At 40.7% G+C, this 25,012-nt stretch overlaps 1 protein-coding gene across 4 annotated transcripts in view; it reads right to left on the bottom strand.

Annotated features, from left to right (window-relative positions):
* Positions 1 to 25,012, bottom strand: part of pxylp1 (2-phosphoxylose phosphatase 1) — a 167,101-nt gene that overhangs the window by 42,986 nt on the left and 99,103 nt on the right. For all 4 annotated transcript variants that reach the window (XM_043702040.1, XM_043702041.1, XM_043702042.1 and 1 more), the window contains one exon: positions 23,050 to 23,211. In XM_043702040.1, the coding sequence (XP_043557975.1) occupies positions 23,050 to 23,211 (162 nt within the window). The remainder of the gene's footprint in view (positions 1 to 23,049; positions 23,212 to 25,012) is intronic.

Below are 25,012 nucleotides of genomic sequence, written 5' to 3'. Positions count from 1 at the left end.
ATAAGTACCTTATGTACTGTGTACTTGACAGCAGCTATCAAAATTACATTTCAGAAACTGCCAGCTGATTGCTGTGAAAAGGTTGCGGGGGGAAGCAAGCCATAGTTTGCCTACCTCTGACCTTTCTGTGCAATCAAACAATTTTAAAATGGAAGCATGGCTCCATGTTTCGAAGGAGCCATGAATGGAATCTCCTCTTAAAAATGTAGATGTAAAAAAGGAATGCAGTGGTAGTCTGCGCGAGATTATCATTCCACAGAAAACCCAGCCCAATAAATTCACAATCATGCACAGACAGTCACACAGCTGACCAGCTCCAGTGGTCAGACTTAGAGCTCGGAACCAGTCCAGATACTTCACTGGTAAAGTTTTCCTTTTGTAAAGTCTCATTTTTAGTGGTTTGTAAAGTATCATTTTTTTGGTTTATACTTCAGATATTTATAGATAGCTTTCATGAAGAAATAGAATCTGGAACTAAAGGCAAGTAACTCTCACTAGAGTCATAGAGTCATAAAGACATACAGCACGGACGTAGACCCTTCTTCGGCCCAATTCGTTCATGCCAACCAGATAGTTAATCTAGTTCCATTTGCCAGCATTTGGTCCATATCCCTCTAACCTCTTTCTAGTCATATACCCATCCAAATGCCTTTTAAATGTTGTAAGTACCAGGCTCCAGCACTTCCTCTGACAGCTCATTCCACACACACACACCACCCTCTGCATGGAAAAGTTGCCCCTTAAGTCTCTTTTATGTCTTTCCTCTCTCACCCTAAACATATGCCCTCTAGTTCTGGACTCCACCACCCAACAAAAAAGATCTTATCTATTTACCCTATCCACACTCCTCATGATTTTATAAACATCTATATGGTCCAGGGAAAACAGCCCCAGCGTATTCAGCCTCTCCCTATAGCTCAAACCTTGTAGAGTCAGAGTCACAGAGATGTATCAGCACGGAAACAGACCCTTCGGTCCAACCCGTCCATGCCAACCCAATCTAGTCCCACCTGCCAGCACCTGGCCCATATCCCTCTAACCTCTTTCTATTCATATACCCATCCAAAGGCCTTTTAAATGTTGCAATTGAACCAACCTCCACCACTTCCTCTGGCAGTTCATTCCATACACGTACCACCCTCTGCATGAAAAAGTTGCCCTGTAGGTCTCTTTTATATCTTTCCCCTCTCACCCTAAACCTATGCCCTCTAATTCTGGACGCCCCCACCCCAGGGAAAAGACTTTGTCTATTTACCCTATCCATGCCCCTCATAATTTAGTAAACCTCTATAAGGTCACCCCTCAGCCTCTGACACTCTAGGGAAAACAGCCCAGCCTGTTCAGCGTCTCCCTATAGCTCAAATCCTCCAATCCCCCTTGTAAATCTTTTCTGAGCCCTGTAACCCTGGCAACATCCTTGTAAATTTTTTCTGAACCCTTTCAATTTCACAACATCCATAATAATATAAAGAACGGTGGTGCTGGAAATCTGAAACAAAAGCAGAAATGGTTTGAGAAACTCAGCAGGTCTGGCACCAGAACCTCTACTCTGAAGAAAGGTCACTGTATTCAAAACACTAACTCTGCTTTCTTTCCACAGATACTGCCAGATGTGCTGAGTTTCTCCAGCCATTTCTGCTGTTGTAACTCTCACTACTGCCTGAAAGAATACATGTTTAAACAATGCAGGTTATACAGAAAACAATGACTGATTTTGTGCACAGTTAAATGGTAAATTGTAATCCTGACTTATACAGAATAGGCATACAAGTTCAATCCGAGTTTATGACAAAAGTTATGCACTAATATACATACAACTTTTTATAATTTGGATATTTTTTGTTAAATACATGGACAGGCTCGTGAGAATATGTTTTAGTGACTAACCAGTACATTAACCCACTGCAAAGATTAAATACAGAATACATAAAACCACGTTTCACTCTGGAATCTGACTTGTCCTATCTTATCACTACTTGGGATCATGATAACTTAAACTGAGCTATCTCCCACACCCATAATGTCTATGCCTAGGCAGATACAAGTTGCCTTTAAGTCACGTACCATTCTCATTTGCATATATGTTCTAAACATTCTAATTTGGATAAATTTTGTAATCCCTTCATTGCTGATGGGTCAAATCCTGAAACTCCAGTGCAGCAACTGAAAGATCACCTTTCTGAGAGCAATGAGGGATGGACAATAAAGATTAGCATTGTTACTGATGCTCACATAGTCAACAGAGCGAATTTTAATGCCCAAACGCAGATGTGTGGGGTTGGGCCAGATGTTAAAATTTTAAAATCCAGAAAAAACTCAATCCAGCCACACATTCCATCTTGGTCAAGATTCAGACCATGCATTTCACTGCAAATAAGCTTATAAACAGAGCTCCGCTGTGTGAAAAGCTTCTTTTACATTGTTTGAACTAATGCTTGTAAATCATAAAACATCAGGCTTGTGCAGCGGGGTAAAAACCAAAGGTTGCTAAAAAGACAGATGTTTTCTATTTGATCTGCAGTTAGCAAGACTGCAGCATTGATGGCACTAATGTGATGGGTGTTGTACAACATTAGAAGCTGTATAAGAGACACATTGTTTTAGAACTTTGCAAGCTGTCGTCAGTTCCTTTGTTTAAATAAGAGAACCATAGTGTTCCCTTTCATGAACAGCAATCACAGCTTTATAGCCTATGAGAAAAAAAGAGGAAATAAGGACAATCAAAAAGTGGAAATCACTGTTTTCTGTTTGAGGGCCACTTCCCAGAAAATATGCCTATGCCATAAAATTGCCTGTACTTATATATATTTGACTGTTTATTTTCCTGTTCAATGAATATGCATTTCTGATGCAAATTTGCATTAACACTTTTTAGGCTTGCCTTTTTGCCAGGATATTGGGAATCAACATGAATTGGAAGACTTAGCTACAAAGAGCCACTCAATTAATGTTTAGAAACAAATCCAACACAAAAATAAAACAGAGTAGACTCAATACTTAATTTAGGTGCTCTCAATCTGTATTTCACTTTCTCGAAAAGTGAAAAAGATACAGCTATTAAAGATATATGTACTTCTTGTACTTTACTGGTATTGAAGTATACTTCAAAAATATTGGTTAAATAAATTGCTAAATCTCTTCAGAGTTTACAGTCACTTTTATTATTTAAGACATATTGTTAAATTTAGCCAAAACATCAAGTACAACATGTGGCAAGTGCCTGGAAAGATCTGCAACAAGTCAGAAACTCTTCTGAAGGTCAAAATAGGAATGAGCATTCTAAGTTGTTTAAATAACTCAATGCTCACGGCTACTCACTTCTGAAAATCGATAAATCTACAGACAATCATACGTGTTTACAAGAATGATCTGGGGATGAAGGGTCTGTCATATGAGGAGTGGTTGAGGACTCTAGGTCTTCACAGAGTTTAGAAGGATGAAGGGGAATCTCACTGAAACTTACAGAATACGGAGAGACCTGGATAGAGTGGACTTGGAGCAGATGTTTCCACTAGTAGGAGAGACCAGGACCCAACGGCACTTCCTCAGAGTGAAAGGATGACACTTTAGAATTGAAATAATGATGATTTTTTTTCAGCCACAGGATGGCAAATCTGTGGAACTCATTGGACGCCAAGTTATTGAATATACTGAAGACAGCGATACATAGGTTCTTGATTGGTAAAGGTATCAAAGCTTAAAGGAAGAAGGCAAGAGAAAGAGGTTGAGAAACATATCAGCCATGATCGAATGGCAAAGCAGATTTAATGGGCCAAATGGCCTAATTAGAGTCATGGAGATGTACAGCATGGAAACAGACCCTTCGGTCCAACTCATCCATGCCGGATATTCCAACCTAGTCTGGTCCCACTTGCCAGCATCCGGCACATATCCCTCCAAACCTTTCCTATTCATATATCCATCCAGATGCCTTTTAAATGTTGCAATTGTACTAGCCTCCATCACTTCCTCTGCTCCTATACTTTAACTTACGATCTTATTAATAACTCCAGGTAACAGATATCAGAATACCATATCCTCAACATGTGAACTCTGACCGGGTTCCACAGACTGTGGCCATGCTATTCTGTCTGGCTCAATTTCACAATGGGCTATGAATTTACCAACTGAAACCTCAGGACAGCTGATAATCACATTCAAATTGAACCCATAACATGATTTTGAATATCAACATCACAGAGTGCCAAGAAAAGGTGAAGTACAATGAGCCTCCATATGTCCTGACTGCTTCAGTTACTATGAAGGCCTGTTACAAACTTTAGAAAAAGTGCTCAGACATATTAATGTTTGCTAAAGCCCTAACGATAGCATTGATTAAAGAAGATATATAACCTGGAATTTCTCAATGGCTATACCAGCAGATTAAGACTGGAGCAGAATGAAACATTCAGATGCCTTGGTTTCCTTAATACTTAATGATTATCTTGTACTTAGATGGAGACACAAAAACTGCAGATGCTGGATTCCACGGTAGACACGCAGGAAGCTGGAAGAGCACAGCAAGCCAGTCAGCATCAGGAGGTGGAGAAATCAACATTTCAAGTGTAAACCTTCTTCCAGTCCTGAAGAAGGACTACGCCCAAAACATTGACTTCTCCACCTCCTGATGCTGCCTGGCTTGCTGTGCCCTTCCAGCCTCCTGCTTGGACTTGGAGGAAGCTGGTGCCTTTCAGCTGCTGTAACTGCAACTGAGCATCACTATTTAGAATATATCAGCTCACTGTTATTGAGGAAGGGACTTAAAAAGGTGCCCTAAAAGTTTGCCTCACTTCTCCTGACTGGATTGCCACATCTACAGGTATCATTATCTGTACAGGAAATACATAAAAACACAAGTAGTAAAGTCTGGGACTGAGAACATTGCAACTCCAAAAGATACATATCAAATTGAACCACTGGAATAATGCACTGTGCTTGTTGCTCAAGAACTCCAAATGAAATTAAAATTGGTGCAGAGAGAGACCTGACTGACTAATTGGAGAGGGACAGCTCAAGGAACACCAAAAGAGTCTTGCTTTGCTCTAGAAGGTAAAATCAGAAGACAAAGTTCATCGAGTTAAATTTGCCATTGGAAACAAACTTCCCTACCAGCTTCTATTGTTTCCATTTGTGATTCTTTGTTTCAAACTGGCAAGGAGCCAATAAGGCCACAGTGATCAATGCTTATACCCCAACTCTAAGTACTGACCATGAAACCAATGAAGCTTTCTATGCCAAACTTGGCCAAGCTCTGTGTATTTTAAAGGAGATCACACTTATTCTTCTCAAAGCCTTCAATGCAAGAGTTGGATCAGATTTCAATCTCTGAAATGAAACCATTTGGTGGGAAGAAATTTGAAAATTCAACTCCAGCAGCTTTCTTCTCCTTACCAAATCGGCAGATAGACTCATTAGCACAAGTATATTGTTTTGGCTGAAGAATAAGTACAAAACCTCATGGTAGCATGTATAGGCCAAAGACTGGCAACTAATCGATTACCATCATTGTCCATGTCCAGAATCATAAAGATGTCTGGATCACCAGAACAAAGAGAAGAGACCAAGGACTGCTGGCCTGATCACTAACTCATTCAATCAATCATGCTCATTAAACTGGCCTCCCAATAATGGGGTGCAACTAAAGAACTTTGAAATGTATAGGTCTCTCAAGAGTAAGTGATGAAAGGAGGTTTCCCCTTATGGGAGAGTCAGGAACATAGAGTATGGTCTCAGAATAAAGGGACATAAATTTAAGACTGAGATGAGAAGGAATTTCTTCTCCCAGAACATTGTGAAACTTTGGAACTCCTTGCCACAGACAGTTGTGGGATCAGAGACCTTGTAGAGTCAATCCTTGAGATGGATTGAATCTTGATCAGTTGTGTTCCTGGGAAAATGGTCAAAAGTGGAATAAAGGAATGCTGGATCAGCCATAATCCTATATGAAGGTGGAGCAGGCTTGAAGGGCTGAACAGCCTACTCCAGTTCCTATTTGTTATGGTCTTAAGAGATGTACATGAAAAAATAACATTGAAGGATCCAATCAAAATACACGGACTCCAACAATGCTTTAGAGCAGAGCAACATTTGGATTTTCTGTCAGGAAACATCAGGACTGGATGATGAAAATAATCAGAATATCAATTAAATAATTTATAACAGTATAGATACTTCTGACCCTGGTAAAATGTCCCAAACTCAGAAAAAGAAACCGGTCTCGTAACAAGCAAGGCAGAGGTGTGAAGGAGCACACATGACTTGAGAAACAGGTGGTGGGTAAATAAGGCAATGGCTATTCAACACTTTGCTGCCATCAATGATGTTTGTGGATTCTTCACTGGTACAGAGATAATAATATGGCCCAAGTATTCAAGGACTACATCCTTTGCATCCTAAGGACAGGTGAGATCAAACAGAAATCTGTCAAAACCCTTTAGAGGGAGCATTTTGAAGATATTTTCAATCAAGTACCTCAAAAATATAGGAGGCATCTCAACGTACTGCAGTCATACCATCAACACTGCCTCCAGATGATTGTATGTACTAAGTGGGAGGATGGATACACCAACATTAAGAAGGAGCACTATAAGCACTGATGCTATGATCATCCATTGTCAGGTTCATTATGTTGGTCATATTGTTCAGGTGTCAGGTATCAGGCTACCAAAGTAGGTTTTCTTCCAGTTCAGTTAGGGCAGACATTCAAGAGGAGAACAGAAGAAGCACTTCAACAATGTGCTGAAAGCCAAAATGAAGACATGCAACTTTGACCCCAACTCCTGGGAGACTAACAACCTGGATCAAATGGAGGCAGGGTCTGTATGAAGGATTCCAGTATTTTGAAACCTAATAAAAGATAAAGTCACCATAGTCTTACCAGACCATGTGGCTGCTCTCTCATTAGAGATGACTAGGTGGTGGTTTAACCTGAGGGTCACTGTGCCTTATGGAAGAGGAGGAGAGTCCTTTGTGGTATCCTCAACCAGCACAGGAATTGAACTCATGCTGTTGGCATCGCTCTGCATCACAAACCAGACACCCAGCCAACCAAGTAACTGACATAATAACAAAATGAAGAGGACAAACAGAGTGGCAAGAAGAACAGACCATATGGTGGCAAAAACTATGTGTCATAAAAATCTGTAGATCATGAACCAATATCATCAGCAACCTTCATATTCATGGAAGGCAATTATCCTTGCCTGTATGTTATAGTCAATAATTATTTCACAAGGAAAATAGGCAATATTGTTTTTAAAAAAATAGATTAAGAATATATGAATTCTCTTAATTAATTGTCTTGCATTGCTGCCACAATGTGTTTACATTAAAGGACCCCACCACCACTTGATTGTAGTGGAAAATGGTGTCATTAGGAGCTTGAAAGAATAACTTGCAATAGTTCTACTCAGTAGCTTTAAATTTTGCTCCTAGCATCAGTTTATCACAGAATCAGGGCATGCTTTACAATTCAAATGAATGTAGCATGAAAATTTCATCTATCCACCCACCATTCCACTTTATTGAAATCCTAGTGACTGTAAATATAATGTACCATTGATGCATTGGTCAGTCCCATAATAATCACTGTGGTGGAGAGCGCAGTTTCATACCATGATCGTGGGTGCATCAAGTGATTATGCTGCTCCTGTACAGTGTATGCAGTATTTCTCTTTGCAAAATTTCATAACAGAGCGTTTGTATTTCTATCCAAATGGAGCTGAAATGGGTAAATTATCCTCTCCTCTCAGAATTAATGAGTATGCTAAAATCCTGTTCCATAGAGACTACCATTATAACCTTGTCAGTGTGTGAACATGGTTCCTGCCCTTTCCTCTTGACCCCAGTGGATTTTTCTGGTTCAGCTAATTTAAATATTGCTCACAATTCCTGGTAGGACTTTCTGTGGCAACAGACAGCAGTTGAAACAAAAAGAAAGCAGAGCAAAGCAAAGTGTGTTCAACTGCCTTGAGGCAGTTGAAGAACGAAGAAAGCATTTTACAAAGTTTAAACGTGCACTCTTGTCAAATGCATCACTTTTCTTTCTATTTTGAACATTGGCACCTAACTGCATCCATGATGTTCGGTGTCAAAAGGCAAATGCACCAGATGCTGTCCCTTTCCATTTTCACACCCTAGGCTATGAGCAATCCAGGCAAATCCACATGTGTTGATAATCACTATTGTTTCCTGAGATTTTGGTGATCCTTTTTCCTAGAGTGTCCAAAGTCCCCATTGTTGCTCTCACAATGATTGTTGTGATTGTAATGAGGTCAGGTAGGTGAACCTCATAGAATAGGAGTTCCCTGATTGGGGCTGTTAATCTGGTCCAGTCAAGGAGCCTGGCTGACAGATATAAACAGGAGTGTCAGAGGTTCTGTACACTCAAGAGAGCTTGCTCTGAAGGAGCTGGATCAGTGTCAAGGACTTTCCATGTCTAAAGTAAAGGTAACTTGGTGATGGGATACCAGCCTCCATGGAGTTGTTTCAATGGTAGCCTACAATATTTTAACACTTGCTTTCTTTTACATTAATTGAATTTCGAGGCCACTTAAGATATTAAGAGTTAACCACATATTGTAAAACTGGAATCACAAAATACACATAGGGTGCAAGAGAAGAATATTAAAAAGACCATTAAGATTTTCACGCAATTCAAATTTCCGGAACTCATTTCTATAATGTGATGGTGAGATTTGCATTCATGAATCATCTTAATATCATGGCAAGAACTGCACACACTACTCCATCTGTGGCTGAACCAACCTCTTATACAGCTCTCCATTAACCCCTTCTATTCAATACCTTCATTCATAATGTTAAGGATTTCATGTGCCTTCTTAATTACATTATTCACCTCTCCTGCTGCAATCAAGAATCTATGGAGGTGAACACCATAAGGCCTTCTGATCTTCTGCAATTCTTAATGACCCCCTTGACTTGTTAGTCCTCCCAAACTGCATCACCTCATGCCTTTCAAGATTAATTCCAACTGGTCAATAGTCAGCCTGACTATATTGTTGGGTATACAATCCACCTCTGTACTGAACCGTATCCTTAGGTAATCTGACTCTCAGTCAAGGGGATAAAGTATCAGTGTACCCAGTTCCCAAAGAACATGGTCTCTTAGCAAGTTTTGAGAAGATTTGTAGTTCAGGTTTAGATTCTGGATGTCGGCTTGCTCGCTGAGCTAGAAGGTTCATTTCCAGACGCTTCGTCACCCTACAAGGTAACATCTTCAGTGGGCCTCCGGGTGAAGCACTGCTAATGATTCCTGCTTTCTATTTATATGTTTGGACTTCTTTGGGTTCGGATGTCATTTCCTGTTCTTTTTCTCAGGGGGTGGTAGATGGGGTCCAACTCGATGTATTTGTTGATAGAATTCTGGTTGGAATGCCATGCTTCTCGGAATTCTCGTGCATGTCTCTGTTTGGCTTGTCCTAAGATGGATGCGTTGTCCCATCAAAATGGTGTCCTTCCTTATCTATATGTAAGGATACTAGTGAAAGAGGGTCATGTCGTTTTGTGACTCGTTGATGTTCATGTATCCTGGTGGCTAGTTTCCTGCCTGTTTGTCCAATGCAGTGTTTGTTGCATGGTAGTATGTAAATGACATTAGTTTTGCTTGTCTGTATAGGGTCTTTCAAGTTCATTAACAGCTGTTTTAGTGTGTTAGTGGTTTGTGGGCTACCATGATACCAAGGGGTCCAAGTAGTCTGGCAGTCATTTCCAAGATGTCTTTGATGTAGAGGAGAGTGGCTAAGGTTTCTGGACATGTTTTGTCTGCTTGTTTGGGTTTATTGCTGAGAAATTGGTGGACTGTGTTCGTTGGGTACCCATTCTTTTTGAATAGACGACATAGGTGACTTTCCTCTGCTCTGCATAGTTCCTCTGTGCTGCAGTGTGTATTGGCTCATTGAAATAATGTTCTGATGCAGGTTTGTTTGTGGGTGTTGGGATGATTGCTTCTGTAGTTCAATATTTGGTCTGTATATGTTGTTTTCCTATAGACATTGGTTTGAAGTTCCCCACTGGCTGTTTGCTCTACTGCAACATCTAGGAATGGCAGTTTGTTGTTGTTTTCCTCCTCTTTTGTGAATTTTATGCCAGTAAGGGTATTGTTGATGGTCTTGAAAGTTTCCTCTAATTTGTTTCGTTTAGATGAATAAGCAATCATCCCAACATCCAGAAACGAAGCTGCATCAGAACATTATTTCAATAAGCCAACACACACTGCAGCACAGAGGAACTAAGCAGAGGCAGAGGAAATTTACCTATACTATGTATTCAAAAAGAATGGGTACCCAATGAATACATACCATCTCAGCAACAAACCCAAACAAGCAGACAAAACGTGTCCAGAACCCTAGCCACTCTCCCCTACATCAAAGACATCTCGGAAATGACTGCCAGACTACTCAGACTCCTTGGCATCATGACAGCCCACAAACCCTTCAACACACTAAAACAGCAACTAATGAACTTGAAAGACCCTATACAGACAAGCAAAACTAATGTCATTTACAAAATATCGTGCAAGAACTGTAACAAACACTACATTAGATAAACAGGCAGAAAACTAGCCACCAGGATACATGAACATCAACTAGCCACAAAAACGACATAACCCTCTCTCACTAGTATCCTTACAAACGGATGAGGAAGGACACCACTTCGACTGGGACAACACATCCATCGAAGGACAAGCCAAACAGAGACACATGAGAATTCCTAGAAGCATGGTATTCCAACTGGAACTCTATCAACAAACACATCGAGTTACACCCTATCTACCACCCCCTATGAAAAAGACCAGAAAATGACATCACCACAGGAAATGACATCACTAACCCAAAGAAGCCCAAATGTATAAATAGAAAGCAGCAATCATTAGCAGTGCTTCGCCCTGAGGCCCACTGATGTTACCTGGTAGGGTGACAAAACATCTGGAAGTGAACCTTCCAACTCAGTGAGCAAACCTACGTCCAGAACATGGCCTTTTCTTATCTTGGCCACTAAGACCAAAAACAGATACTAATCAGCTTGCACACTGACCGTGGATCCAAGAAACGACAGTTATGCCATTCAAATACAGATTGGCTTTGACCCAAGTACCTTTACCTCTGGGGTAGTTAATCCTTTAATGCCCACATCCTTCTTAATGGACTTCATAAAAGCACAGGAGAAAGACAGCAGCACTGCTGAACTCTAGATTGATCAGGGGGCCTCCGATTTTATTTTATTTTATTTTTATCAAATGAAATTTCTCAACTGAGTTGGACCCAATTGCCTATCCCCTCCCCAAACCTAAGGTGCATAATGATCTGACAAAGGCCTTCTCTTGCTCTAGGCTGATGAGGCAAACATCCACCCCCTTTGCCTGCATGTAAGCAATTATACTCCTGTTGCAGCAAGTCAAAGTGTTATTGAACCATATATGTCTACAGCACTGAGAATGGTCCTTCGGCTCATTGAGTATGCGCCAGTCAAAAACAACAACGAAACCGATCTTAACCCATTTTCTAGCACTTGCACATAGCTTGTATGCCTTGTATCATAAATGCACATAGAGTCATACAGCATGGAAACAGATTTTGTGGTCCAATTTATTCCTGCTGACCAGGTTTCCCAGACTAAACTACACCCATTTGCCTGCGTTTGGCCAATATCCCTCTAAACGTTTCCTATTCATATTTCTTCCCAACTATCTTTTAAATATTGTAACTGGACATGAATCTGCCACTTCCTATGGCAGTTCATTCCATATATAAAACTCAGGTCCCTTTTAAATCGCTCTCGTCTCATCTTAAAATTATGCCTCTAATTGTGAAATCACCTACTCTGGGGAAAAAACCTTGGCTATTGTCCTTATCTATGCCCACCATAATTTTATAAATTTCTATAAGGTCAACCCTCAACTTCCTAGGCTCCAGTGAAAAAAAGTCTCAGCCTATACAGCATCTCCTTTTCACTCCAACTCTCCAGTCCCGGTAACGCCCTTGTAAATCTTTTCTGCACCCTCTCCAATTTAATAATATCCTACCCATTGCAAAGTGACCAGAACTGTACACAGTACTCCTAAAGTGGCTTAACCAGCATCCTGTGCATCCACAACATAACGTCCCAACTCTTATAATCAATGGCCTGAGCAGTGAAGGCAAGTGAAGTACCTTAATCATATTTTGTAAATATTATGAGGAATTCTGTCTCTACCCCCCCCACCCCCACCCCCACCACCATAAAGGCTGTGAGTTCCAGATTCCCACTATCCTCTGGGTAGTAAAGCTTTTCCTCACATCTCCTCTAAACCCTCTACCTGAAAGTCTATGCCCCCGGTCATTGATACTTCCATCAAGGAGAAAACTTTCTTCCTGTTTACCCTGTCTATGCCCCTCAATTTTATACACCTCAATCATATCCCCTCTCAATTGCTTTTGTTTTAAGTCCTACCTAATCTCTCTCTTTATAACTAAAACTCTCCAGCCACATGACGTAGAATCATAGAGATGTACAGCATGGAAACTGACCCTTCGGTCCAATCCATCCATGCTGACTAGTTATCCCACCTGCCGGCACCCGACCCATATCCCTCCAAATCCTTCCTTTTCATATACCCATCCAAATGCCTTTTAAATGTTGCAATTGTACCAGCCTCCACCACTTCCTCTGGCAGCTCATTCCATACACATACCACCCTCTGCATCAAAAGGTTGCTCCTTAGGTCTCTTTTATATTATTTCCCTCTCACCCTAACCTATGCCCTGCAGCTGTGGACTCCCCAACTCCAAGGGAAAAGGTTTTGTCTATTTATCCTATCCATGCCCCTCATAATTTTTCAAACCTCTATAAGGTCACCCCTCAGCCTCTGATGCTCCTTGGTAAATCTCCGCTGCACCCTCTCCAGTGTTATCACATCTCTCCTATGATGTGGACTCCACAACTGCACACACTAACCAACTTTGTATAGAATTCCAACATCACTTCCTGCTGTTGAACTCTATGCCTCATCTAATAAAGGAATGTACCCATATACCTTCTTAACTACTTTACCTCTCCCATTACCTTAAGGGAGTAGTGGACCTGCAAGTCAAGGTCCTTCTGATTGGTGCTTCCCAAAGTCCTATCGTTCATTATGCATTCCTTTGCCTTGTTTGTCTTGTCCAAGTGCATCACCTCATACTTCTCCAAATTGAGCTCTATTTTCCTATAACCAATCCATCTGACCAGCCTGTCTATGTCCTCCTCCTGCAATCTAAAGCTATCCTGCTCACTTAATCTTACTTCCCATAATTGGAATATGGTCTTAGAGACCTTTAAGACAAATAGCAAGGACTGCTGGCTCTTTACCAGTCGGAGATCCGTCTTGATATTGACCCACATCAACCACAGCTGATTCTGTATGCTTTTCTGGAGTCATCACAATTACCCCCGGTTCTCTCCCACCTTCTGAACATCTTTGAGAAAGAAGAACCTCTTGTTGTTCATCTTAATTGCTTCCCACCAGAGTCCTGCATTCCGAAAGAGGGATTTCGTGGTTCCCTAACCTTTTCAAATCCTTTTGAGTTCCTTGATGTTTTCTGGGGTTAGCAGACTGACATTCAGTTTAAATGACTCCCATCACGTCTATGGTCCTCCTGTAGATGACAGTCAACCAGGCGGAGGTTATTGGACTTGCTTGGTCAGTTTAGGGATGCACCTTCCTTGGCCATCAAGACCTAGAGTGGGACTTGAACCTAGAGATTCAGGCTCAGGGGTAGGGACACCACTCACTGCACCACAAGACATCCACAGTGGTGCATGTTGGAATGGCAGTCAACAAATGGGGTGATTTCTCACCTTTTCAGACAAACATATGCTTCAGTTAATCACTGCACCCACATTATTCCAACTAAAGATGGCATTGCCCAATCTGAGTGATGGTTCGTATCATACTGGATGTGTACTGACCTTCTAAACCAAATAAAACACACAAATACATAAAATGTCACACCTCTCCCTCTTTAATCACAAACTCAATGTCCAGATTAGCCTACTCTAAAAGCGTTCTTTCAATAAATCTTATAGAATTAGCCAGGGAAAGTGCAGCAGGAATCTAGTGGCACTGAAATTCCAACCTGTTGTGCTGATATTTTTACCTGCTACAGGTGTCACTTTGCATCCAAAATGGTAAGAATGGCATGCAGACACACTTATTTAGAAGCTTCGCCAAATACCATGGCAAGGATGGGGAGAACGTTTCTCCTCAAGAGCTGTAGGTGACCAAGTACTCAGGAATCAATTCTCTTACTTTAACCACACAAGTAACAACGTGTCAGATGATTTTACCTCACTAAGTAGGTATTAGCCCATGCACAGGCAGGAAGTTTACATGCAACAAACGCTCTGCTGCTGGTGGTAATTGTATTTGTGAAAGAACAGATCATTTACATGCCAAAATGTTGCTGTCCTTGAGGAACTTCACACTACTTACCAAAATCTATGCTAAGATTTGTGGTAGGCTGCTGCATTCTGCTAAAACGAAGGAACAGGAGGAGAATAGGAGAATGTAACTAACACTATCCTCTTCTGGTGGGAGATATTGCAATCAGCTCATCTGATTCTGAAACCAGCAACATAAACCCAATTTCCCATTCATCAGCAGTCTTTAATCTAAACTTTGTCACTGACCATCACAGCATTCGATTAACTCAATGTGAAAATGAAGTAAACATTCCAATCAAATTTATAAACCAAACCATGCCATATAATTAACACTTTATTTCCATATGCATTCCTTTAGTAGCATTCCCCATTTACCTTTTTCTATCTTAATGCATTTATACAGTGCTACCCAGTGGCTGCAGCATGGGTGGTAGAAAATTGCTGACTTTCAGTACAAGAATGTACTTTTTTTTTGGTAAGTAAAGGATTCTGATCCAAAAAGTCCCAGTATTGGATTGCACCATCTCACCATTGGAGACAGCAGTCTGGGCTGGGTGACTATCAGCTTTGGGAATGGAATGTGTGACTTAGAGATGTACAACATGGAAACAAACCCTTCAGTGGCTTAGCACTATGTTAATGTCTGAGAGAGCATATCAGGCCAGGTTTGATCTATGTTGAGTTTGCTAATCTGAGGTGGGGCAACTGTGCATAATGCTAGGAGTGCCACAGGACTGAAAAGGTGAGGGTTGGAAATAGCATGTGTTTCTATTCCTGACAACAGTGACTTATGTTGGACAGTCTGCGCAAGTTGGTTCTGGGCAAACCTGACATTGTGATCTTGGTTGAGCAAAATTCTGATGTTTCCTTCAGGTTAACACAGGAAGAATGGGCACTTAAGAAAACTACAGATGGACTGTTGACATAAACATCGTGATGACTGAAAAAAGATTTCTACTTTAAGTAGAAAACCCAGAAAGTAACAAAAGGATTTTACAAAAATGATTGGAAACAAATAATCAGAGGGTTATTAGTCAGTTTTTTATTTGCAAGTGACAAAATAGTCATTTGTACTTAGCCAAAGACATGCCACTCCTATGTTACAAATGTTGGAAAATAGTTGTATTGGACTGACTCTAAAAGAACACACACAGCCAGTACCTGCAGCAATTTTAACACTGAGGTAAACATGATGCCTTAGAAATTTAGTTTATGGACCAGGCTGCTTCCAGTGTACATGTCTTCATGTACATGACAAATCTGGTTATTTTACATTAAACTAATTTTATATTAACCAAGTTAAAACTTCCAAAAAGTGTTCCAAAACTACATCCAAACTGCAATTTATAATCTTTCACCTGTTATCAATAAAATTAAAATCTTGGTTCATAATTGCTTAAGATTACAATGACAAATATGTACACATCTAAATTGGAGAACAGATTGTGCTTAAAAAAATGCAGCAACAGTTCATTTAAAGCTTAAATTAACATTCTAATGAAATAGTTTCTGATCACCATTCTCAGAAGAATTGGCTGTCCCAATTGGTTTTGCACCAAGAACAGGAGTTTAAATTAATGTTTTACTTTACATTGAAATAGACAAGTAGTACCAATGGAAAAAGTCTGTTGTTATTAAATGAACTAGCTTTGTCAAAAAAACTCTTGCTCTACTATCTGTACATTATCAAGATACTCATAATGCAAGAAATGCATTCAATAAATTATTTGTGGTATTCACTCGGATGGACATAGCTTATTTTTGCAAAAAGGAACCAGCAGGTTGAGTGGAAGGATGCCATTGTAAAGTCTATGTTGACTATGCTTGGGCGCTTTTGATCAGAATATATAACTAAGCAGGAGAAAATTTCCCCGAGTCCATAATCACAGACTTTCTGGCAATGGTAACACTGCACTGAACATTTAATTGTACGTATACCAGCTTTATGTGTAGGCCACCTCATCAAAGTCATCACCTGAGTCATCTACAGGAGAACTAGTGTGAGGTGCTGCTCATCAGTGAGATTTCCTGCTGTCTGGTTGAAGCTTAATCATGTCTAGTGGCTTGTCACTTGTAGCTCCTTCTTTTAACCAAGTTAATCTCTAAACTATGCACCAACGACTGCAAATATGAGTGACATTTTTTTTTGTCAGATTCTCCTGCCTTTCCCCTTTTCGCTGTTACCCTGCTCGCTTGGCCATTCACAGGTTTTGTGTATTTGAATGGAGAAAGAGATAAAGGTTCAGTAATGCTTAAGGAATGGAGGAAACAAGAAGGGCATCCTTAAACCATCCACAGATTGTAGATTGGAGGAGACTATGAGATGAGGGGAAATGGAACGTGAGGATGATGATTAGGTATGAGGATACTGTCATCTTTGTCTAAACCCTGCTACTGGTAATGGCCTCAATCATGGCCACTCTAGTGTGGACGAATGTGGTATGGACATGCAGCTCTGCCTGTCCCCACACCCCACCCCAACCCACTCCATTAGCTCGGTGTTGCTGATCCATTTGAGAATCACTTTGTTCTGAAAGAGAGAAGGAAGTGTGTAAATGCTTGTGATGGAATGTGTTTAAATGATGCCTTTGTCAGATGACAGTGTTGTGAGTTGTGAGCTGTGGATGTGAAGCTTGCAGCAATGTGAAGTATATGAAGGTGAGGCATCAGTCTGCTAGAGTTTCTCATAGTAAGCAGGAGTGGGGTGAAGTTACATTAAGTTCATGATTCATGAAAGCTTCCTATATTGCATCAAGTCCTTGGGAATACACCACTTGCACTGACAGCACCAGCCATCTGTGCCTTCAAAACATTCATCTAGAGGGCCGCTTACCCATTGAGGGGAGAAAGTCTCTCTCCTCCAATGCAACTCATTCACTAAGGCCTTCACTGCTTCATGAGAACGCCTTTACAGTATCCTCATTGTCCTGTCTTGCCACATTTGCTCTTCCTGTAGCTCAGACACTCTTTCCCAGGTATTTGCAACAACCTGCGAGAATCAGAATGCTCCTCATGCTTAAGAAGTGCAGCGTGCCTTTAAATTATAGCTGTCTTGCATTGACTTTGCCGCTGCTGTGACAGGCTGCCACTCAACAACATTATCATGATTCAAATAATGCACGGAATGGGAGAGGCCAATCTGCATGCCAATTCTCATGCTCTCTTTTAACATTTCGCACAAAAACGCTATTCACCCAACTTGTCTCCATATCTTTACCTAATAACGATACAATGTCTGTCTTGAAAATTTAACTGACAGCAGCCACAGCATTTTTGGGAGAGGGGTGTCTGTACTTTTGCTACTCTTTATAAGAAAAACATATTTTTTTAACAATCCTATATGACAGTGCTCTACATTTTTCTCTACCAGAGGAACCAATTTCTCTTTACCCACCAGTTCAAATTCCTTTACATTCTTTAGACTTTGATTAAACCACCCCTCAACATTCTGAATAAAACTGCTTCAGAGAAGCAGAAAAAGCAAAGATACAATCAAATTGAAACACGTTGTACTTCTAAACCTGACTCACTCGTTACAGAAGGCAACAATAAATTATTAATCGATCATAAAAAAAGCCAGCTTGTTTTCAGCAATGTTTGTGCGAATGCATTCAACCAGAAATCTTTCTTAAGAAAGATGAAATGGTTAAAATTTGACTCTTGCTTTGATTTAAGTAAAGTTATCTTGGCCAGGTGATTAATTGGCATTTGTAATCCTTGCCTACTAGCTAGGAAATCAAAATCTGGAAAACATCAGAGTTTGGCACAAGGAGCTTGTATTTTTGCATTATTTTGCAATACAGACTTCAGTTTTTTTTTGTATTGTATTAGCCAGTTAGCAAATTTGCTTGCTATCCATACCTTTAGAAACCATGTGTGTGAACAATCAGGCTCATATTTGCTGATGCTGCTAACCTATACGCGAAGAAGGTTCTGTGCAGGTGGTGAAAGTTACAACTGTCTTCAAATTTATGTTAGTGCGGTACAAAAGTGCTGAAGCGATTCTCTCTTCAATGACATGTTAAAAAAGAGGCCCTCCTGCTAACTCATTTAAAGGACAAAATCAATAGAATGGAAGTCAGACAAGTTATATCCAAGTTATCTGTATATAATACAACTTATATACAGACTATCCACTCTAAGATCACCATGCAAGCAAAAAAATTACCCAACCATACCTGTGTAAAGTGCTGCGAATACTGGAATTTGAAATAAAAATAACTGCTAGAAACACTCAGTGCCTGTAGAAATGAGTTAGAATCAATGCTTTAGGTTGGGGTGATAGTCATCAGTGTCAAATCAGAGTTCTGATGAAAGGTCATTTCAACCTACAATGACAGGCAGAATCTTTATGGTTGCCATGGTAGTCAGCAATGGAGACAAAATATGCAAAACTTCAATTCAGCCGCTGGACAGCTGGCTATGCTTAGTCCCACAGCAGCCAGACAATTAACTATGCTGCTTCCAGAACTGTGGTGCATCACGCAGCAGGAACAGGAAAGGTTATGAGCAACTCGGGGCTACATTGAAGAGCAGAACCACAAAGCTAATAGCTTCAGGATTAACACTTGAGCCATGTACAAATTAAGTTTATAGAGGTAAATACATGACCCAAAGATTGGTGTGAGAGAAATCGGTTCAGACTCATGGGACACTGGCACCAGTACTGGGAAAAGGGAGAGCTGTTCCATTGGGACAGGTTTCATTTGAACCATGCTTGGGACCAACGTCCTGGCAAATCCTGTAACTTGGCTTGTAGGTACACCTTTAAGTTATTTCTGCGAGGCAGGGTTCAAATGAAGGGAAGTTTAAAACAAATAAAAGAAACAACAGACCAGAGAATTAGGATAACGAAGAGGCAAATGATAATCAAAGTGTGACAGGAAGGGTTAGACAATATAAATGGAAGAGTGCAACAGAAATTAGAGCCAGAAAAAGTAACAATAGTAAAAAATCAAAACTTAAGACTCTTTATCTGAATACACACATCAGATTTAACAAGATAGATGAGTTGATGGCAGGAATAGGAACTAATAAGTATGAGTTGATAGCTAATGCATAGTTATAGTTACAGGACAACCAAGATTGGGAACTCAATATGCAAGGGCACTTGACAGTCAAGAAAAGTAAGCATAAAGAAAGGTGTCAATGCAGCGGTGAATAGTGCAATGCATCCTGATGTGCAATCAGTTGGGCAGAGAAAAAGAATAGCAAGCATAAGAAGTCACAGGTGGGAGTTGAACATAGGACCCTAAAGAGTTACCTCACTGTCGGATAAATTAAAAATCAAGAAGTCATGGAGGTATGTAAGAAGGACACTACAGTTCTTTGGGGTGATTTTAATCTGCATTTTGACTGAACAAAAGAAATACACATGAGGCAATGGCCTACTGGCACGACCACCAGACTGTTAATCCAGTGACCGAGGTAAATGTTCTGGGGACCCGGGTTTGAATCCTGCTACAGCAGATGATGGAATTTGAATTCAATATAACTTTAGAATTAAGAATCTAATGATGATCATGAATCAAGAATCTAATGATGACCATGAATCCATTGTTGATTGCTGTAAAGATCCAACTGGTTCACTAATGTCCTTTACAGAAGGAAATGGTCATCCTTACCTGGTCTGGACTACATGTGACTACAGATCTATAGCAATGTGGTTGCCTCTTAACTGCCCTCCGGGCAATTAGGGATGAGCAATAAATACTGGTCTAGCCAGCGATGCCCTCATCATATGAATATACTTTTTAAAATGCAGATTAGAACAAACAATGAAGGTGGCTGTCCAAGTTCTGACTTCAGTAAGGAGCAATTGTATTTTTCCAGAGGTCACATCAAAGTAGAATGGTATTATTCCAATGACAGTGCACTAACCTTTAACTAACACTAACTAGTCTGGCCAGAATGAGGTCTCAAGAAGGGTGTCACAGTTCTGTCTGCTACACTGCTCTATCGCCTGAGCATCGCCTGTTGAATCCCCATTTGCTTCTTCCCCCTTCCACCCCATCAAAGATGATTTTCCCTCGCTCCAAATTCCTCACCTGTACATTGTGCAAGGTTGTACAGTGTGCAGCAGACCACAATGATATTGATTGCTCTCTCTGGCACGTGCTGAAATGCTCTTCCCATTGCTCCAACTAGAGCAACCACACCTCGAGCAGTCCAGTAATGTGTTCCCCTTTTTGAGTTGTATAATTATGCCCTGCTGCACATGGTGGGGTCTGTACAGGTGTCATAAGCCAGATCTTCGTAGAACATCTCCTGCCACCAGCAAGCCTGTCATTACTGAGGAAAAACAAACACTCACAGTATATAAGAGTGAGGGAGGATGTAAAAAGCATGAGGATTTCTTGGATACTGTGCATACACAGGACAGAAGGATTTATTTCCAGTGGTTGGAGACCATTGAGGGAACAAAAGCTTTTTCTGTTTGTTTATGCTGCTGGCTGCTCCAGAGTGCTCTCAGAGGCACATGTGTGCCTGCAAATATCCAATAATGACAGCAAATGCCACAGTTCTGACTGCCTGACTCGAAGAGACTGATGAATCTAATAGATGCACTAGCTCTTCTGAAAAGGGCATTGCTGAACATCCCAATGCATTTGTGAGAGACTGCCTGCAAGATGTCCCCAGGAGAGCCCTGGATGGGCCTGTATGTGTAAAAATTCAATGTTGCAGTGACTTTTAAAGCTATCAGCACTGGACTGACTCCCAATCCAAAAAAACACAGCATATTCTGAAAGAAAGAAAAAGAAACAACAATTCTGAAGGGGCGTGACTGGACCCAAAATGTTAATCTCCACAGATACAGCCAAGGCTGTGACATTTTTTCAGAGATTTCTGTTTGGACTTCCTGACCAAGCTGACATAAGAGAGTGACTGAAGCCAGTGACACCCTAAACCCCCTATGACATTGCACTTCAGGTAGTTGTACCACCATGGGTACACTTGATGGCACACCAACGTTCAACATTGTGCAGGCGCACTGTTGCAGTATCCTGAGCTGTTTGGACCTCTGCTGCCATGCCCTGCTCCTGAGCTGCCCACTGCTGTACCTGGCCCTGGGCCAACCTCTGCACCTGAGCTGGCAGAAAGACTGGGGTGAGCGTGATCAATGTTATAACTGGTATGAGGCGGGCCCCGGCCTACACTAGTCTAGACACTTCCACCCTGGAGGCTCATTGCAGAAAGCTCCTCTTCTTTGTACAGCCAGGAGAATGATCACTCTAACAATGAGCTTGGAACCATACAACACCTCAATCACTGGTAACCCTCCCTCCCATCATCCTCATCATCACTTCATCATCCACCCTTACCATGCCTTCAGAACCAGAGACACACAGAAAGACACCAAGCATCCCATTGTGTGCATACTCGCCACTCATTCTAAACCCACCTTCCTGCACATGGTCCATATCCTTCCAGGTTACAGCACCTCAGATACAGATGTAGGTTGCTTTTAAATGAGTTGATAGTTTCTGTCCTGATTGTCAAACCGGGCAGTAAATTCCAGACACCCACCGCCCCTGTGAGTGAAAATATGTTTTCTCTTAGTCCTTCTACTGATGGTCTGGTAACTGACCTCTTCCCTACGCACTCTGTTCAAGCCCCTCATTATATTGTATATCTCAATTAAGCCATCCCTCAGCCACCTCTGTTATAAGGAAAACTATCCTAGCCTATTAATCTTTCCTCATAGTCAAGCCCTGACAACAATTTTTTTGCAAATCTCCTCAGTACTCTCTCCAGAGCAATTATGTTCTTCTTGTAATGCGGTGACCAGCATTATATACAAAGCCCAGTTTGGCCTAACCAATATTTTACCTATTTCCAGGAATGCACCTCTGCTCCATGTGCTTTCTTGACACCTTATTATCTGTCATGCTATCTTCATGGATGACACCAAGGCACTTCCTCCACCTCCCTCAATACCTGTCCATATATCATGTATTTCCTTGCTTTATTGACTCTCCCTATACATAAAACCTCACACTTCTCTTATTTGCGTTTTCCATGCACTCAATCAAACCACTGATATCATCCTACAGTAGACAGCTATTTTCTTCACTATCAACTACCTGTTCAACGCAGTATCACCTGCAAATTTCTCTATCTCCCAAATTTTATCTAAATCATTAAGATATACCATAAGCAGAAAGGGACCCAAAACTGAGCCCACTGGAAAGAGCTTAAAAGAAGTATCACCTCTTATTTTAACTTTTGTTTTCCCATAAAACATGTTTCGGTGAGTTTGTTTTTAAACTGAAGGCTGTAATTATTACACATTCAGGAGTGGTTACTTGCACAACCTGAATTGTAAATGTAATTCTAATTGGGCATCAAGTTGCTAACTGGTCCAGTGAGGTTTCAGATGGATCCATATTAGAATGAGACAATTAGCAAGTACCCAGTCATTAGGACCATGATTATAAATTAGGTGCCTTCTTTTACAGAATATCCAACAGACAATGGCCAGTATTAACTAGCCTCTATTGTATTGTTCAGATACTTAATACAGATAAACACAGATACTTAATACAATTTAATTTGATTTGTATAAGAAATTGAACATCCATTTTCAGTCTATCATTACCAGGTTACAGACACTTATCAATACCATACCTTCCAGGCCACGATCAGTTTTGTTTGGCATGTTGCAGTATTGATAGGCCTCATATATTGGGTCCAACTTTGGAGGAGCAGTGTACAGATTTACTAATATTCGTTTTCGGCTTTTAGCAACCATTCCATCCTCTTTTGGTCGTGTCATAGGAATCAAGTGCACTGGAAGGAAAAATTAAAGAAACCTTAGTCACTTTTCGATACAACAGGCATAAACACTACAATCTCAAGACATTTGTGAAAGGAAGGACTTTTCGGGTTTAATAGCAGAAGAGGTAATACATACACAGTAACCATATATTGTCACAAAGGGGTGATTTTCGATTTAATTAGGAAGAGGATAAACTATTTGCCTTCAATTTATCACTATTATATCGTTTCCCTATCCTAAGGCAAATCTCATCATGGGACACAATTACTCAGGCACTGCCCAACGTTAAATACTTCACTTGAGTGTGAAAAACATTGTAAGCAGAGAGAGACTATTAAAATAGGAGAGACATCACAGCTAGATAAATCCCTGTTCCCTCTTGATATTTACCAACAAATGCAGGATATGGATCAGAGATTGGAACAGAAGTATATTCTCCTCCTTCTAACTGAGACATGCGAGGATAATTTGGTGCTTCAGCTAAACACAGAATTAATCTTTTCCTCACACTTAAATTTCTTGGTCTACATAGCCAGGTGTATCATACAATGTTTGCCCATGGAGCTAACTGGGGTAGCTGACATCCATAATTCCAAAGGTATGCTACAGGTATGAAGGAACGGGGAAGCATCTATTCTCACATGAAATTCTCCTCACTGAAGCAAAAACAGTGCATTTTTGTGAGTAATGCCACTGTTCAAAGTTTATGAATCTTAGCTTTGGAAAGATAAGGATAATAGAACATTGTCTCCATGCTGACATCAAAACCTGTCGCGGTTTGGGGGATAGGGGATGGGAGGCAGTGGGGGAGGGGTGTTATGGGTAATGATATCAAGACAGGGCTTCCTCCGAAGGACATAGAACACCTCCTAAAGGGAGTACTCCAATTCGTTGCCATTTTTAGCCTGAGCTGGAAAGGTAACTGGCACCTTCATTCTGCCTTCCCCAGTAGGATGTATCATTGTCATGGAGATCTAAACAGGCCCTTACCTGGTTAATAATTAGCCAGATAAGGGCCTGGGTAGGCTTGCTGATGTCTGATCTTTCACTGCACTAATGGGGAGTCAATTTGGGAGTGGGGAAGGAGCAGGTAGGTAGTGGGCTGTCTACTTACCTTATTTTCTAGGCCCCCGATTGAAAATAAAGCTATGGAGCGGGCTTAAAATTCCCTACCTTACTTTTCTCAAGTCTAGGCATGTCCCCATTCCACAGCTCTCTCAATGTACATCCTTTTTCTCCATTTCTCTAGTTTCCACTGCTTAGTCTCTTCCCATCTCTTTAAGATTAACAAACCACAATATGGGTTTCTGAGATTCTCATTCCTCCTCCTTCCTCCACTTTTGAATTTCCAGGCCATTCTAGCTTCTACCACTGAAGATTGCAATTACTATAAACTCTTTACACAGGGGATCAACCAATGCTTACAGAAAACGTTCACAATGCTTTGTAAAGGTTGCACATGCTGGTAAAAATAACTAAAGATCAGCAAATCAATACCTTTTAGCGTGTGAAGAAATAGTTAGGTCAATTGATAAACTGGAGCAATTACTGAGAAACTGTTCCATTGATATTTGAAAATCAGGAGTAAATAATCTTTAAATGCACATTGAAAATGGGTTTTTGAAGAAGACAGATGACCAGAAAAGGCTGAGCTTCAAAACTGCAGAAAAATGGTGAAAATTGCTACAGGCAATCACTCTTTCCAGCTCCATTACGTTTCTGGGAGCAGTTCAATTTTTTTTTAAATTTGTGGGCTGCAAGATATCTGCCAGAAGACATCATTGGGAGTCAACTGCAACGTTAAACCGAAGA

Source organism: Chiloscyllium plagiosum, chromosome 13 (assembly GCF_004010195.1).
Source record: "Chiloscyllium plagiosum isolate BGI_BamShark_2017 chromosome 13, ASM401019v2, whole genome shotgun sequence".
Taxonomy (NCBI): domain Eukaryota; kingdom Metazoa; phylum Chordata; class Chondrichthyes; order Orectolobiformes; family Hemiscylliidae; genus Chiloscyllium; species Chiloscyllium plagiosum.
Note: the sequence above shows the minus strand (reverse complement) of the source record. Positions and strands in the feature narration are given on the sequence as shown.